This window comes from Limulus polyphemus, unplaced genomic scaffold (assembly GCF_000517525.1).
Source record: "Limulus polyphemus unplaced genomic scaffold, Limulus_polyphemus-2.1.2 Scaffold6372, whole genome shotgun sequence".
NCBI classification, from domain to species: Eukaryota; Metazoa; Arthropoda; class Merostomata; order Xiphosura; family Limulidae; genus Limulus; species Limulus polyphemus.
Window position 1 is genome coordinate 9,635 of NW_013671982.1, and position 19,437 is coordinate 29,071.

General features: G+C 33.7%; 1 protein-coding gene across 5 annotated transcripts in view; it reads right to left on the bottom strand.

The window, feature by feature from the left end:
* LOC106473652 (protein lunapark-like) overlaps nucleotides 1-19,437 on the bottom strand; it is a 47,385-nt gene that overhangs the window by 8,126 nt on the left and 19,822 nt on the right. For 2 of the 5 annotated variants that reach the window (XM_022402059.1, XM_022402058.1), the window contains exons 5-7: nucleotides 12,507-12,617; nucleotides 11,901-11,942; nucleotides 10,325-10,512 (exon numbers count right to left, since the gene is read on the bottom strand). In XM_022402059.1, coding sequence (XP_022257767.1) covers nucleotides 10,325-10,512; nucleotides 11,901-11,942; nucleotides 12,507-12,533 — 257 coding nt within the window. In that variant the 5' untranslated portion in view covers nucleotides 12,534-12,617. Of the gene's footprint in view, nucleotides 1-10,324; nucleotides 10,513-11,900; nucleotides 11,943-12,506; nucleotides 12,618-16,140; nucleotides 16,181-19,437 lie in introns of those variants that run through there. The other 3 variants (XM_022402061.1, XR_002613745.1, XR_001291694.2) reach the window with 3 other exon arrangements.

Consider the following 19,437-nt stretch of genomic DNA (forward strand, 5'->3'; position numbering starts at 1 on the left):
ACCAAGGTTGGTACAGTCATCAGGATTCAAGGCCAGAAAAGGTCAGCTTTCAGAGAGGTTTTAGGGACTTTGCTGGCACGAAACCTGGGCACAAGAGCTCAATGCCAGCAACTTCAACACCAGGAAGATGCCACAGCAGAAAAGGCTGCTACCCAGAGAGATTGTTGGAATTGTGGAGAGCAAGGACATATGAGGAGCCAGTGTATCTTCAGTTGTGGGCTGTCCAAGGTGTCTACAAACTGCTCCCTCAGCAACAGTTTGAGGACATCGGGTGGTACAGTTAAGCCTTGTGTGCCATACTTTTCAAATCCTGTGCCAGCTCTTGCAGGCTCTCCTCTTTAGCACGGACTCTCGTTCTAAACCTAGCTCTGTAGACTTCTAACTGATTTTGAGTTCCATACGTGATTTCTAGTGCAGCTGCCAGTGCTCTATAGTTGTGCCTGTCGTCTGCTGACAAGTGTCCAAGTATTTACAGTGGTTGTCTCTTCAAGCTCGTTGCTAGGTACACTGCATTCTGCTCCTCTGTCCATCCATTCATTTCTGCCAGTAGCTCAAATTGTGCTCTATATGCTTCCCATAGGGCCTTCCCATCGAATTACTCTGGCTTCCTTCGTACTAGATCACCCTGACACTCATGTCTGGAATATGACTTGTGGCAGGACTGAAGATATCTGCATTAGGTTTAGCTGTGGAGTCTGGAAGGGGCTGATTAGGTCCATGGTTAATGTATTTTTCCTGTGTAAAAGATAGTAAATTGTTCTTTAAGGTATTTAATTCACTTTGAAATTTACTAAGCTTTTCCATTTGTGCTTCTTGTTTCCTTTCTTGTTCCAGTTGCCACTGCTGTAGTCTCTCTTCTTGTTTATTTTCTCGTTCTGCTCGTTTCTTTTCATTTTCCTCTGTTGTAATCTCTCTTCTTGTTTCTTTTCTCGTTCTTCTTGTTTCTTTTCTTTTTCCTCCAACAAATGCTGTAATCTCTCTTGTTTATTTTGCTGTTTGAGCTGCCACTGTTGCAGGTTTTCTTGCCACTGCTGTAATCTCTCTTCTTGTTTCTTTTCTCGTTCTTCTTGTTTCTTTTCTTTTACCTTCAACAGCTGTTGTAATCTCTCTTCTTGTTTCTTTTCTCGTTCTTCATGTTTTTTTTCTTGTTTATTTTCTCGTTCTTCTTGTTTCTTTTGCTGTTCTTGTATTGCTGCCATCAAATCTGCCAAGCTGTAGTTTGATTTGCCACTTCTCGTTTCCATCTTCTTTTTTTTTTTCTGTCCCACTCTCTGACACCAATTTGTTATGTCTCTGGTCATTTGTTAATTTCCGGTATAAATTCTTTCCGAGGAACTTCAGTGATACAAGTCCTTCCTTAATTAAAAGTAGTTTATTATTTCTCAATACAACTTTGCAATACACTTAATTTCCACAGTCACTTTAACTTAAACACATGCTATAATTCACAACGATTCACGTACTTTACTTATGGTCACTACTGCTCGCTTGACTCAATTATCTGTCTCTATATCTATCTGCAATTATATCTCCGCTTTTTTTGCCGGGCTTATATACTAAAATAGAGGGCGCCTAGAAAAGACTACAGTTGCCAGGAACAGTCATGATCCTTCTAGAAACTCATGACGTGTTACCAGCATCAGGTGACTTGCGCTGTTGTAACAACAGATTTAACAAAACTAATATAATTTCTAACCAAGGTAAAAATAGATTTAACAAAACAAAAGCAGTATGTCTGCGGACTTACAACGCTAGGAACCGGGTTTCAATACCCGTGGTGGGCAGAGCACAGATAGCCCATTGTGTAGCTTTGTGCATAAATTCAAACAAACAAACAAAACTAATATAATTTCTAACCAAGGTAAAAATAGATTTAACAAAACTAATATACTTTCTAAGCAAAGTAAAAAGAGATTTAAAAATTCATTTCTGTTTGGAACAATGATTTTAGTAAACACACAATTGTGACTTTACTCACCATAAAATTGACAAATAACCATCATATTTACATGGTACAGTATCTCCTTCATCTATTGGTTATAAACATTTACTTAAGACATGTAAGTGTGATTAAATAAATAGCTTCAAAAGAATGAAGAGATGGAAGAGGTTTCTCTGGTAGATTTTCTGAATATATGTAAACTGATATTTCAGCGACTTAAGAAGGTGTAGGTTTATATTCTAGCTTATAGTGCAGACATCTTATGTGACATACAAGACAAAATTTTGAGAACTTTTTTTTAATGTTTTCTTTTTAATTAAAATTTAGGTCATACAATATTAAAATATGACTCGTTAACTATGTTTTGATGCCAGGTTTCTTCATACACATTGATAATGAAGTAGTTTAGTTAAATTTTGACTGTAATGCTGTAAAAAGTTGTGACATGCACATTTTGACCCCACCTGTGCACACAGGGTTAACCAAGGAGAAATAAGATTAACCTTCTAATATCAAGAGTGTTACCTGATTTCACATTGTTAAGCAATGCATGATAATCACAATAAATCCTTTCTAGGAGGCTCTTTAAGTATATTGTGCTTTGGCTGACCTGTAAGAGAACCAGTCTACTCCAGTGTGGAACTCAAACTGGGACACTATATGACAATAATTCCTTTCTAGAAGGCTCTTTAAGTGTATTGTGCTTTAGCTGACTTGTAAGAGAACCAGTCTACTCCAGTATGGAACTCAAACTGGGTCACTATATGATAACCATAAGTGATTGTATCAGAAAAAATTTTTTGTTAGACCAAGCTAGTCTGTTAGCATCCACAACATTTGAAGTTAGCCTTAACTCATGTCCTCCAGCTGCTAGAGATTCTGTATTAGCCTGATTCAAGTTCAGTTTCTCCTTAAGTATACTAACTATAAATTTAAACATTCAGAACATAATTAATAATTTGTAAGAAAATAAATGATTAAGTAAAAGTGATAAAGTTTATTAAAGAATTGTTTATGGACAAATGTAATAAAACTCATTTAAAGATTTTTTCAAGAATTAATAAACAATAATGCAAGTCCTATTTTTATAACTTTTAAATACAGGTTTGTTTTGTTTTAAAAATTCTGAATCTATTTCACTGATTCTAATGTAAATCTCCTTGAGTTTACAACCTGTGTAACTTGTCATCAACTATATATTCCTGTATTTTAAATAAATGTTCCTTGTAACACGTTTACTATATAACAGTAAAAAGCCACTGTTTCACAAACTTTTCCAAATACTGCAGAACTTTACAGCATAAAAAGTATTAAGTGCACAAAGTATGTCAAACATTAAAACAAATTTTAGTACATGCACTAAGTACTGAATAAAACAAGCAGTTTGAAACATCACAGAATGTTGTTGTACACATTGCAAGAAGAGAACATTAACAATTTCAAATTTGAAAGAACATTCTACTATACTAGATGTAAGTATTGAGGTTAATATAAACTATCTAAAGAAATGTTATGAATATAAACTTGATGTCTTTATTTACCACAAAAGCAACATAATATACAACATCATTAGAAGAATAAGTAACTTTGATCTTATTAATTAGATTTTCTACTCAATTTTGTAACCTTTGTAGCCTGAAGATTATATTAATTTTTTTTAACTAGGTTTTTGTGTTTTACAAACACTGTGAAACATTTTTGTAGGTTTCAGTTTCCTTTATGTCATTCAAAATCTGCTTCTTTTTCCTTCTTAATTCTTCTAATGTATTTTCATATTTCTCAATAGTAAAAATGAAATACCAGTGAAGGCTAAGCTTTAGAATCCAAACCCTAATAAAAGAGAATATCAGAAGACACTCCAGCTAAACAGCTGCACCATTTAAAAAAGCAATGAACAAATGAAACTTCTTAAGGTTAGATTCCTTCAATAATATGCAAAAGTTAACATTTTCCTGAACTGAAAATTTATTTCTGATAGAAACTCACTTCGTATCACAAATAGCTTTTCGCAATTATACTGCCCTCTAAATGCACCAATTTTCACTTGCCATTAGGCTTGATACTACCACCTACTTGTCAGGATTTTATGTATATATGAATGGGCTGGGATTCTTTTACAGTAGGTGTCTGTGACTTGCTGGTGATAAATTCAAACAATAAATGGACAGCACACAATCCACTTGTTTTAAAATAATATATTCAAAACAAGTCAAACGTATGTACAAAACTTCTTTACACTATAGGATATCACAGTTTTATCTAAAACTCTAAGTAATTCTCCTTTCTTGTCAAAATTCCACACAGACTGATGCAATTACTTTAAAATCCAATTGACAAGACGAATTATTTTTCTCTACTCTTATCACAATAGTATCAGTGAATAATTTACTTACGTTACACCGTGGAGTACCACAGTTATATCTTGAACCTTAAATAATTGTCTCCTTTTCGTCAAAGTCCACACAGATGGGTTCATTTACTTTAGAACACCCTTTGACAAAACAAATTATTCTTCTTTTCTCTGTCAAACTATGAAACTCAATTTAAAATATTACCTATTAAGGCTAAACTACCAATCACTCAGTCTAGATCTGTCTGTTTGTTTGTTTTTAATTTTGTGCATCCTTATATGAGAGCAATCTGCGCCAGCCATCCCTAATTTAGCAGTGAAAGACTAGAGGGAAGGCAGCTAGTCACACCCACCACCAACTCATGGGCTACTCTTTTACCAATGAATAGTAGGACTGACTGTCACATTATAACATCCCCATGGCTGAAAGGGCAAGCATATTTGGCGGGATGGGGATTCAAACTCACAAGTTCTGTCTAATTATCTCTCACTTGACTTTTCTCTACCGAACTTGTGCTCGCTAGTCACCTATACATATATATATACCTTGTCCACTGAGGACTTTAAATTTCTATAAATTATGCAAGCAATGTAAGAATATTCACTTAAGGTAATGAGAAAAATACCAAAGATTTGAGTAATATGATGTCAACAATATTAGTAAAGCCTAAACAACAATGTAATTGGAAACACAATGTACGACTGTTATAGTTACATAACGAAATTTGTCACAACCAACACTTTTAAAACAATCAATCTTCAACACTCCTGTCATGAAAACTAAAAAGTAATTAAATATTAATATTCACAAAATAAACTAAACAATAACGCTTACACTAAACAGTCTTATATAACCAACACTACCCTCATGTGTATTCACATGAGATATCTGCATGCAATAATACAAACGATCATGAAGCAACTCTCCACCAACAGGAGTGCAAAACAACTCAAGTTGTCACTAGTACCCTCACTTCCATGCACCATAATCACTTCAAGATAGGGCAATGCCTACAAAACGTACACCAGAAGTGGGGAGGATGGGTGAGAAATGTTAGAGGAGGTAAGTATCTATCGGAAATACATTTTCAGTTGAAGAAAATGTTGACTTCGAATATCATATCTTACCTCTCTCACAAATAGCTAGAATCCTACACAAAGTTGGCAGAGGGTCTGGTGAGAAGATGATCTCCCTTTAGAAAGTGCCCAAAGGAAGACCATGGAGTGTGCAAATAAACAGAAGGCAACACCCCTGTGGGAGACCACACCATTTTTGAGCCAGGTATACTCTTCGCCCATGTGAAAATGTGTCGCAGTAAGAGTGGAAACAATGGAGGGACCTCCGCTGCATCATCATGTGTGCACATCTGACAAAACCATCACCATATCCTCCTGAAACCGATATCTGGGGAATGGTAAGAAGGTGGACAGCAAAGTGGGGTGCATCTCCAGTCCATCACCAGACAACACTGGGTATGTATTATCCAGTCCATGGAGGAGGAGGGTATCTGGCCAGAAACGTGTGAAATTAAGGGACCCCAGGCATAGAGAGGTTAGGGTGAACCGGACCATAAATTGGAGATTGACCTCAACCAACATCCAGCAAACCATGATAGGGATATCCTGCCCATGGTAGGAAGAGGGTCCTCTACTTTTCATCTCAGATATGTGAACTGGTAGGGAAGGCGAGCTTCTGTACCAAGGATCTGCATCAACCTGTCTGCACATCCAACATAATCATTACCATATCCACCAGGAACCAACATCTGGATGATGGTAAGAAGGTGGACAGCAAAGTGGGGGTGCATCTGCAGTCAATCATCAGGTGGCAATGGGAATGTATCATCCAGTCTGCAGTAGGAGGAGAATATCCAGCCACTCACATGTAAGGACTTACGTGGCTGGTCTAGCTCCTATTATCACCATATTTGTCAGGGACTGACATCTGGGAGACAGTAGGAAAGAAAGTACCTCAGCCAGAGGGGTGAACTACTTGTTAGAGGAACACTTCGTCCATCACCTGACAACATTAGGTCCACGGCAGGATGAGCGTCAATGCCATCTACACCAGCAGAACACCACTGCTCTACTCTCAACTGAGTTGGAGTAAGCACAATCAAGAGGAAGTCTCCATGCTCCACCACCACAGCAGCTGGGAACTGGTAAGTACAAATATGAAAATCTGGCTCACTGGGTCAGGAACCAGACAAAAGCCACAACTGAAGAATAAGTATGAGAACAGACAGATGACACATGCCAGACTGAGGATAACATAGGAGGGTGAGGGAAACAGGGAGAGGAAGAGGAGGCGACACCAGCAGTTGATGCAGAAGTGGAAACCACTGGTGAGCCATCTAATATTGGATCATCAACAGAACCTGACACGAAGTGGTTTGAATGATGGAAAGGACCCAGGGAAGCAGACAATTGGGAGGGTAATCATACAAGTGTAGACCCATCCAATCCTGACTGAAACCATATGAGCTGAGAAATGGAGATGAGTGGCAAAGGCCTCCAGCTCTGGAACACTCCACTGCGCACAGAGCCCATGAAATGCCTGTGGGTCCAGTGACCACTCCATAGAGAGAATCCTGTTGGAACATAATAAATGATCTATGATGAGATTCAGGGCACCTGGAATATGACAAGCCAAAAAAAGAATTTGATGGCTGAGGGCCCAATACAGGAAGACCAGTGTCTGAAAACAGAGGTCTCTCGATTGGGTACCCCCTTGTTTGAGATGTACGAGACTAAAGTCGAGATGTCCAGAGTACAAGGAGGTCAAGGCATACTGACACATGAATTCAACTGATCCCCAAATTGACTCGCTTGAACTCCAATATCCAGAAAGGGAGGAAACACTAAATGTTGACTTAATGGCTTGTCACTGAAAAGGGAAGGAGTAAAATCATAGGAAATGGGAGAGAAGGATACCTGATACACAACACACCTAATTGAATAAGTCTACAAATGGGAAAGGAGGCCTGGACACCTTCCATAAAATGCCATATGAGTGTGAGGCATTGACAGGATGGGGAAATAGGTTGTAGGAATCTTCATCATCAAGTTCAGGCAAACCTTCACATGGTATGCAAGGAAAATCATTAGGTAACTCTGAAGACTGCATAAAAGTAGTCAACTTCCTATGAACCAGAGCCATTACTTTGTGAGCAGATAATACTTGCTTAGATTCTATGAAGTGGCCAGTAAATAAGCAGTTATGGTAGATAACCTACGGAGTTGACTAGCAAAGGAAAAAAAAAGTATTTTCATCAAACCAAAATCACAAGCCCATCAAAATTCGAAAATGACAGTTGAAAGTAAAAGTATGTGACCAAATAATAAATAGAAAACTGGATTAATTAAGTAAAAAGTTCAGTCTGAAAACATGAGCAAAAACATGTTCTGACATTTAGACTGCCAATCAAGAAGTGATTACAGGCTGCATGGAAGAAAGGAAACTAGTGACAATAGGAGTTGTGTTTCAATCCTATTGATGGAGTGTTGCTGCACAATTATTTGCATGATAGCATGCAGATATCACATGTAAATACACATGAGGGTAGGTGGGATTATCAAGGCTTTTGGCAATTGAAAATTTGTGCATATAGAGGGCAATATAATTGACAAAAGCCATTTGTGAGAGTAACATATTGTATTGGAAAAACATATTTTATATAATAAACAAACAGAATCACAGATCCTGTTCTCTTTCAAAAGTTCACCTCACAAATTCCTTTTTATATTACAGTTGTAGTACTGGAAAATAGTACTTATGTGGAACTTTATACATGTAAGCCTTTAACTTTCAAAACTATAATTACATTTCTAATTTATCATTACAGTAGAATATGCTGTAGCAATTATTTTGTTTGGTCAGTTATTGTTTACATACATTTATATATGTAACAAACTTCAAACAGTTGAATTGTTGTGTTTTATTAAGTATGTTATTGTTTTTTACAGTTATAAATGTAACAAACTTTTAACAATTGAATGGTTGTGTTTTATTAGGCATGTTATTGTTTATTTACATTATTATCTGTAACAAACTTCAAAGATTTGGACTCTGTTTTGCTAGGTCTGTTGTTGTCTACATATATTTATAAATGTAAAAAACTTCAAAAAATTGAATTGTTGTATTTTGTTTGGCCTGTTATTGTTTATGTACATTTAAAAATTTAACTCATTTCAAACAGTTCAATGGTTGCATTTTGTTTGGTCAGTTATTGTTTACATACATTTATATATGTAACAAACTTCAAACAATTGAATTGTTGTGTTCTAATGCTCTGTATTGTTTCAGGTCAACCATTGAACTGTTTGAAATGAGTTAAATTTTTAAATGTACATAAACAATAACAGGCCAAACAAAATACAAAAATTCAATTTTTTGAAGTTTTTACATTTATAAATATATGTAGACAACAACAGACCTAACAAAACAGAGTCCAAATCTTTGAAGTTTGTTACAGATAAAAATGTAAATAAACAATAACATACTTAATAAAACACAACCATTCAATTGTTAGAAGTTTGTTACATTTATAAATGTACATAAATAATAACACGCCTAACAAAACACAACAAATCAATTGTTTGAAATTTGATAAATCTATAAATAAGTAAACAGCAACCATTCAATTGTTAAAAGTTTGTTAAATTTGTAAATGTATGTAAACAACAGACCTACCAAAACACAACCATTCAATTGTTTGAAGTTTGTTAAGTGATAAATGTACATAAATAACAACAGATCTATCAAAATACAACAATTCAACTGTTTGAAGTTTGTTAAGTGATAAATGTACATAAATAACAACAGATCTATCAAAATACAACAATTCAACTGTTTGAAGTTTGTTACATTTATAAATATTGTTACGACAGCAAAATGTCACGTGATGCTGGTAACACGTCATGAATTTCTAGAAGGATCATGACTTTTCCTGGCAACTCTAGTCTTTTCCAGGCACCCTTTATTTTAATATATAAACCCGGCAAATAAAGCGGAGAGGAGAAGTGACGGCATAGATGATTGCAGACAGGGAGATATAGAGACAGATAATTGAGTCAAGTGAGCGGTAGTGACCGTAAGTAAAGTGGGTAAATCGTTGTGAATTAAAGCGTGTGTTTGAGTTAAAGTGACTGTGGAAAATAAGTGTATTGCAAAGTTGTACTGAGAAATAATAAACTAGTTTTAATTAAGAAAGGACTTGTATCGCTGAAGTTTCTCAGAAAGAATTTTTACGGGAAATTATCAAACAAGCAGATACGTAACAATATGTAAATAACAGACCTAACAAAACATAGCCATTCAATTGTTTGAAGTTTGTTACATTTATAAATGTACATAAATAACAACAGACTTAAAAAAATACAACAATTCAACTGTTTGAAGTTTGTTACATTTATAAATGTACATAATCAACAACGTACTAACAAAACATGAAAAGACTTGCCAACCACAATAATTCAATTGCTTGAAATTATTTTTTATGTTTAGGAAACAACAGAAGGTATTTTATTAACATGCTAATACTAACTGAGAATATTGGAATGAATCTGTGTTGATTCCTTATTGTACAAAATGGGAGAAGGTTTCAGTATATAACTAATTACATATATTAATTAGTAACTTTTGATGTGAAGAATATTAAATATCAATATTTTTAACTGTATATAATATGTGCACCCAAACAAACAATGTAAGTACACAAACTATAAAGTGGGAAAGATTTCAATCTGAAGCAGCTACATTACGAACACACTGTTTTAACATTTATGCATGATTTCTTAACTTTGAAATGATTAACCCTATTTCCAAAATATCAAATAAATCATCTTACAGAATCACACAGTTGATACCAGTAAAGAAGTTTTAGGGTAATTACTCTGTAACTTTATGAATTTCATGTTATCTAAAAAATATAAAAAACGTAAAGATGATACTTTATACTTGACTTAAAAAAGTTGATGTTTTGACCATATATATTATGATGAAGAAAACATAACATTTAATTGTTACTTACAGAAGAGGAAAAATAAAGAGGGGTAAAGAATGCACAAGCCCATCCAGTAATGTATTGGGAAAATACCAGAAATAAAAGACAACAGCAACTATAACATACAGGAAAACAGAGTAAAGGATTAGAGATCCGATGAGATGCTTCCGTGTTTGCTCTGTAGTCCTTTTGTACTCTAAAGTTCTGTTGATGTCCTGAAAGCATGAGATTCAAATTTATCTTCAGTTACTCAAGTACATAGAATAATCTTATTAAGCACATGTATTCTAATCACTCCGGTAAACATAACTTCTCTACATTTGTTTCACTGCTTACATATTAAGAGCTTAACAGTGTACCCATATAAATGCTACCCAAAACTGGCATTTTTTAGAAAGGCTTCTTAAGAATCACTAGTCAATTACCTACACAAGTAAATATGAAACAAAGGTCAACTGAAAACCATATATATATATATACACACAGATATATCATACAGCCAGTAGACTTTATATGTAGGTATGGTCTAGATATTCAATAGGTATAATACAAGTATACATGCTAAAAAATCAAAAACAATAGAGTTTAACTTTAAAAGGTGACTGCCACTCACTTTCATTTGTTTCTCTACCCAACAAGTCCAAAAACAAGGCAAGAAACCATCGCTAAGACAACAAACCAGAAAGTGACCAACCCACCAAATTGTTCAATTTTTTTCTTTCTGTTCCAATCAAGATAACTCTACAACTACTTTATTACTAATGTCAGTTTAAACCTAAATCCACTCTAATTGTTTCTGGGCAGTGTACGCTTAGTCATCGCTAAGTTGTAATAACTAGTAGCAATTTATAAAAATCATAATTCTAGGGTAAACAATGTTATCATTACTCCTTGAATTGCATGCCCTAACATTTTTTACCCCCCCACCCAGCTTTAAACTTAAGGGCTTATGGTACTAATAATTGGGTTTTAATATCTGCAGTGGGCATAGCACAAATAGCTCGTTATGTAACTATGCCACTAACAAACAACCTAACATTGTTTATTCAGACGAGTTGCATTTTTACACCTTACAAACTATTACTAAACACATGATACGTATTTGTCTACATTTGGTATCCCAACAAAACATGACATCTTTAGTGTTGTAAATAATGTAAGGATTAATGAGTTTGGGGATAAAGGAGCACAAAAAAACGAATTTCCCTTATTAATTAATATAAATATTTTAGAAATTGTGTTCCTTTAAAAAAGCTTAAGTACAGAAAAAACATTATAAAAAGTAATAAAAACCACATTGTAAATGTAAACTGATGTAGGAATGGCATATTGACTTTAATATTACTGCAGTTAGAAGTCTTCTATTTCTGACTGTTGTATGCAGTTTGTTTAGGATAATATCATGGCCATGTTAGGGTAGGCATCAATGTCATGTAACTAAGAGACTAGGACTTGCATAGAAGGAAAACCAAGTTGAGTCAAAACATGTCTTGATTATTATATAGACTGTTCCATGTATTATCACTTGTATTATCTTTAATTAAGATTTTATAAACAACAGTAGCACTATAGCTGAAATTCTCATTATTAAGTCAAATCATACCTTTTCCAATTTCACCAGTATCTCTTCAGTTGAAGGTTTTTTCTTGTAAAAAAATCAATAGATACGTAATTTTGCTAACATTTCATTTTAATATGAATATTAAAGATATTAAAAAAAAATAGGTTCTTATAAGGTTTTATAATTAGATAATGTCTTTCTGTTCCAATGGCATTTATTAAATAAATACATGTGATAAGTGATAACACAATATTTATGTCAATAAATTCAAATGTCTTAGATTTTTAAGAAACATCCTTTAGCTGAAAACATACATCTAAAATACATGTGTATCAAACACAAAATAAGTTACAACAATAAAAAACAGGAAATACTAGCATCAATTCATAAAAATATGGTACATGATTTGTTTACAGTTGGATACAAATGCATACATGTACAAAATTCTTAAAATTACTTTACATGTAATGAGTTCATTACAGTATTTTGCTAAATAATAATGGTATCAAGTATGACAGAAAAGCATAACAAGGTCATCAGTGCATTACGGGGGTGTTGTTTTATCTACCTAGACTTATCCTTTACTTAAATCTCTATTAAAGCATGAAAATACACGTAAAAAACAGTACAGTAGTTGCTTTTTCTTACCTTAAATCTGGTAAAAATTGCTGCCATTTTGTTTCCAGGGTCTAAAATGTCTGTTCTAAACTAGTTTAATATTTTGAACTCCACCAGCCTGATCAATACATGCTGTTGCCTCTACAAAAAGAAATTACTGTGGATTAAAACAGTTCTTACAACTATGCAACATAAGTCATTGTTAATCAGTACAACATTTATGTACCTCTATAATGTTTTAAATATAAGCTATTTCTAGACTATTAGTTGTAAGGTTTTTAGTAACCTTACTTTATTCTCTCCACAAAGTCAACATTCTATCTGTTGATTTCTAAACCTCTAGACAACCATTTACTATTGTCTGTATTACAATGGCAGAAGCCATGGTGAAAAATGATGTTTCTCATACATGTAATTTTAACTTAATTTCATTGATCTCACAGTCACAAACACTTTTCACTGGAGCTCAATCAAACATAATTTTGATTAATAAATTATTTTATATGACACAATATAATTGTTGCTCATAGGTAATCAATTATATCAATTAATTAAGTTAATCACCAAGTTCTGACAATTATTATATCAATTTAATTTTGAAGGCTTTAAGAATGCAGGAATTAATATATGTGTTACTTTTGTGCTTATGCAACACAGTAAAGCCACTGAACAGATGTGGCACACAGCTTTAAGGGCAGAAATGCATATACACTGTAATGCAAAATGGTCATGCCATTACACAGATCTGCCATATATATTCATTACACAAAATACGGTAGATAAAAGTCAAAGAACATGATAAAGCAATGACAGAACTGACTTACGATGATTCCATAAGATACTGTACATGCATATGAAATCACATCTAATAAAGACACTAAACTAATCTGCCATATGATTATTACACAAGTAACTGCATATAATGGTAGAGAGCACAATAAAGCCAACAGATAGGTCTAATATAGAGTCTTGGTATTGGGTGAAAAGCCTTGTCAGCACTAGATATGGCACGTGTAGTGTTGTTGACATATTATAATATATTACCCTTTGTTTTCACTCATGAGTCCTCAGAAATACTCTCATTACACAAGTTATTGTACATAAATGCCGAAGCCTCTTCAGAATTATATCCTTTTTGTTTTCATCATTTCCATAATTTATTCCAATACTTTATACATCAATGTATATGATAAAAACTATTAAGTATATACTGTACCTAGCTGACATATTAGTTCAAGAAGTAAAATAATTGTGTAAGCGAGGAAATAACAAAATGCAAAATAGAATATAAAGTAGTGGTAAAAACTTACCAAATTAAAATAAATCTATTAATAAAAGAAGAAAACAACATTTCGGGAAACATGGGATTTCCCCCCAAAAAATTAAAATCACAGTTTTAGTAATTGAGACATTTGCAGGTTATGTGATTTAGCCTTGAAAGGCAAAATCACGATATGGTTACTCGTTCAATCAAATTGAAGAAAATTATAATTTTCTGAACCACTATCTAACAAATCTCAATCCTATAGAGTATTGGAATGCAGGTGAAAGTAAAAAGAAGTGCCCCTAGGTGTAGTGGTTAGGACACGACAGAATATACACTGGCAAGTAAACTGTGTCCAAAACCCAGCCACCAGGAATTGACATCCACACGGGGGTAGAATGTGGATCATACCATCAGTAAGTCAACTACAATCCAAAACCCAGCTATCAGGAACTGACATCCATGTGGGGGTTGGAAAGAGGATCATACTGTCTTCACTTCAAGTTCAGCAGAATGGAGGGAATCCCAAACCCACCACTCCATGAATGGGACACACGATAGCAATGTAATAAACTGTTTGACTGATCCGGGAACCTGATGTCCGAATGATCAGCATAAGAAAGTTGTCCTGGTAATGGAAACTAACTCACTCAAAACCTTCTAATCGGAACCACCCCAGTGCAATAACTTCCACAGGATATAAAAATATTGAAGGATAGCATAAGAGAAAGAACCATACGAATCAACTTGTCCAACCACTATGACCCAAAACACTAGTGGAGGGAACAAGAGTATAATTGAGTGAGGCACAGAGACACCTATAAGACATGTGTGAGGACTTATGTTGAATGGTTCACCTCTTAATCCAAAACCCAGCCACTGGGAACTAACACCCATGTGGGGGTAGGATGAGGGATTCCAATCAAAGGGGTGAACTGTATTTTGACGGCTCACTCCAAAAATATAATATATTCCCTCGATAAATCCTAACAGAGATGGAGCATCAGATAAGAGGACATCTTCTCATCTACACCAGCAGAACACTATCGCCCTACTCTCAACTAAATAGTTGTACCATTATCTATATCATATATCAATACCACATGCAGGAAGATGTTTCCATGATTCACCAACCCAGTGGCTTGTAACTGGACAATGGTTAGGACTCCCATACTCCACTGGAAGAAAAAAGGGGAGAAAATACGGTGGAGAGTCCGGAGGAACGTCAACACTGGAGAAGTGCAGTGTTACCTAAAATAAAAAGGCAAAAATGTTTTCCCTTCTGCTGCCCTTTTCCTGTGTTAATATTTCAGCTGCCAATTTTATTTAATATGCATTCTAAAAATACAAATATGAAACCCATAATCGAAATGCATACCACCTATGTATATAAGCAAAGACAGGTGTGATCTCCTTTATATTTCTACAGTAAATCCAGCTATAGCAGGTTAATAAGAATAGTTATTTTGTATTAGATTACTTCCACAGATCATAAACATAAAGCTTTTATTATAATGTGGCATTATACTAAGAAGTGCAAAGCATATATAAGGAGTTGAATTAAAAATGGTGATCTCCTCATCATGTCCTCAATTTTCTGTTTTTTATAAATAATCTCCTAATAAAAGCTCACAGATTTAGCTTTATAATTTATCAGTCATTTAAACCTAAAACTACCACCACTCACACCATCTGAATGTTAGTTATACAGTTAAACATAAAAACACCTGTTATGTAATCTCACTTTCAAAGATTTTTCTTGCAGGAAAATGAGTTGATTTCTGATTAATACATTTCCAATTCACCCTAACCTAATCGTTTGCCCATGGTGGAAACTAAAGATGGCAGGAAAAGCATTATGCACTCTATATATTACCCTCTGAATCAAAACTGAAGTAAAGGAGAACACGTAAAGGATTTTATGCAATTTTATGTTCAGTGATTTTTATTGAAGAATGCAATTTACTCTTACCGTTTTAGTTATTGATAACAACAAATGTCTTAACTGTTGTGTATAATGATATGACAAAATGCCATAATTTGAATATCTACACTAGATATATACATAAAAGAGATCATGTGCTTAAAAAAAACTAATTTTATTACAAGCTTCAAATGGACATACCCAAAATATCTCTTAATACCCTGTGTTTGGGGTATGATAAAATCAAATTATATACTTCCCGGATTGATTTTAGACTCTAATTATTATATTTACTCAAAAAAATTGTAATTATTGTCATGAAAATAAACACCCATAAAGGAGAACACATGATTACGGCAACATGTTACTTGGATATTTTTATATGTGACAAAGTAATAGGACAATCAGCTAAAAACACATTTTCAAAACATAAATGTTTACTGATTAATCACAATAAAGGCTAGAGTCATACTTACTATTTTTGTGTTTATGTTACTGCTTTGAAATTGAATTTTTCCACTGGCAACATGCTACTTTTAACACCCCACCATTGTTTATTTCCTTGGTTTGCTGGAAAAAATTAACACAAACTCAACATGTTATATATATATGTGTTTGGAAAGCTCTGTCCATCATCTATCAATTATAAATTATTATATGTTTGTGTAAGGTACATACACAGAGAAATGTGCCCCAAAATATGGGCAACATCAAACTGGACACTTAAGAAAGCCTGGCCCTACAGTGAACTGTTGAAAAGGCTGGAAAATTTCAGCCTAATGCATTAGAAATACACATCTCTTGTGTGAAGTAACTTATTGATGGTAGTAAACAAAGTGCCTGCCTTGTCAAATGCTGGTAAAAAGTGTGCACCTATCATTCAACAAATTTAACAGGAACATATAAGTGTACAATCTGATATGGTTTCATTTTTGATATTTTATTATATTTGTGTGTATTACAATTTAATTTTATACTCATTTTATTTCATCTGGTAATTTCATTTTGCTTCTTTAAAGTTTGTGATGTAATATTTAAATTTTATTTTTTATATTTATTTGTAGTGTTAGGTTCAAATCCTTTCTTGTATGATTTTAATTTTATATATCAAGTTTATCTTATAGTGTAATCTTTATTCTCATGATTTTGAGTTTACTGTAATTGATGTATTTCCTTACCTGAAGTTACCTTTCATTTGGGCACTGTTCATTTCTGAATTTTACCTTTCACTAATTATATCTTGCATTTTTTGTACTATGATTTTAAGTCTAATGTATTTTCGTTCTGTTTTGAGTTTACTTTATTTGAATTTTAATTTAACTTCCACTAGTTTCTGGAATTTTTAAGTTTCTCTTTGATGACTTTGTGTAGGTGAAATGATGTTTTGCATGTACCCTGGAAATGATTAAAGTATGTTATGGTCTGTAATTAACTTACTAGATTTTGTAATTCTTCCATTTCAGTAGATACTTTTAGTAGATATACAAAAGGTATCCAAAAAGTTTGTAACCTGACCTATAAATAAAAGAGACAATGGTTCAACTTTGATTTAGTTTTCAACATAATCACTAGTGAGTCTATATACATGCACCAGCAGTAATCTAAGGCTTTTATGTCCTTCTGAAATGAACTCTTCTTCTTGATACTCAATCCATAACTGGATGGTATGTACCAAATGATAATCACTCTGAAGTCTTCAAGAGATCATCATCATTCTGAAATCTTCTACCTTTCAGAAAGATTTTAAAGTTAGGGAAGAGAAACAAGTCACTTGGAGGAAAAACCAGTGAGTAAGGTGGGTTATTGAGCAATTCAAAGCCAGCATCATAGATAGCATTCAAAGCACCATTTGATTTGTGAGCTGGGCAATGTCCTGATAGAAGAGAACACCTTTTTTGAGCAAAACTCTTCTCTTTTCTCTGATTTCTTAATGCAAGTTATTGACTATGGATGCATAGTAACTTCCTGTAATGGTGTGAACCCTTTCCAAATAATCAAATAGTAAAACATACTTGCCATCCTAAAAAAAAGTGATGTCGGGACCTTCCCAGGTTGAACTTTGGTGCTTCCACTGCAAACTTTGCAGTGTCTCTGGGTTAAAGTGGTGAACCCAGGTTTCAATTACAGTTACGAATTTATTGAAATCTTTGAAGTAGGCACTGGCTTTCAACAATTCAGATTTATTTCTGCTCAGGCAACAACATTTTTGGAACTCAACAAGCATTAACTAATGCCCAAACTGTCACTCAACTTTTACCAATTCATACTTCTTCTGCTAACTTCCTAATAGTAATTCTTCTATCATAAGTAACCAAATCATGAACTTTATCTACAATTTCTTTTGTGGCAATGTGGAGGGCCGACCTGACCTCAGATCATCTTCATATGATTGTTAACCATGCTTAAACTCATCACACCACTTTCTGCCTCATGAATATGCTGTAACACCATCTCCTAATGTTGCTTCCATGTCCTGGTGGATTTCTTGTATTTTCTGTTTAACAAAATACTTGTTCACAATACAAGGTTCAATCTTCTGCATGACATTTAACAATGTTCAATTCTTTCCTTCAAAAATCCACAACACACAAATAAGCTTAAGTTATATGTTATGTGTTGTTTACTCATAGATTCATACTAAATATTTATCAGAAAAATTCATACATTCCAGTTTTTTTTTAGGTCAGGCCATAAACTTTTCGAACAACCCTAGTATCTAATTTTTAGTACATATTTTAATGTATCCCATTTATGTATTTTCTCTGATATATTTTTAGTTTATTTAGATGTATTCTCAGTATACTCTTTTGGTTGAGATATTTAATACATACGTTCATAGACATATCTATACTTCCTCTATTTATTTTTGTGAATGTTTTAGTAAATACTTTTGTACATGTACTTTTATTTTCAAGAGATACTTTTGCTGATATATTCATATTTTTGTGAAGTTCTAGTGGTTAGATTTGATCTATGATACACTGACGTTGGTTTTATCATTTTAAACAAATTTTGTCAAATTTACACCCTTATTTAGTCACACACCCTCATTTAGTGCTGTAGTGTGCAATTCAGTTGCAAATAATGCATGCAATTTTCAACCTATGTTCCATGTATTTTCACACAATGATAATGTAGTTATGATTTTACTGGTATCTGTAATTACAGAATTGTTTAATGTTATCATGATTTTATCAATTGTTTTAATCTCTGCACAACAGACATCTAATATCATAGCAAGTTTTCTTGCCAAATTGTAAATACTGTACTGTCTGTTCTTCTAGGATTGGCATAAACTTGTTTTCACTGAATTATATACTATCTATAACTAGTGCTGTAGGATTCAAAATCTCAGGTTCGACAGTTCACTGAATTATATACTATCTATAACTAGTGTTGTAGGATTCAAAATCTCAGATTCAACAGTTCACTGAATTATATACTATCTATAACTAGTGTTGTAGGATTCAAAATCTCAGATTCGACAGTTCACTGAATTATATACTATCTATAACTAGTGTTGTAGGATTCAAAATCTCAGATTCAACAGTTCACTGAATTATATACTATCTATAACTAGTGTTGTAGGATTTAAAATCTCAGATTCGACAGTTCAAGACTCCATCTAAGAGCTCTACGCATTCAAAGTTTCAATTAAGACTAGGTAACAGAATTCCACACAGACAGCCAAATTTGCCATTCACACGCCTTCATTTCTTACATTCTTGCAATACAATGTATGCCTGTAATTACTTGACTTCTTTATGATGCAG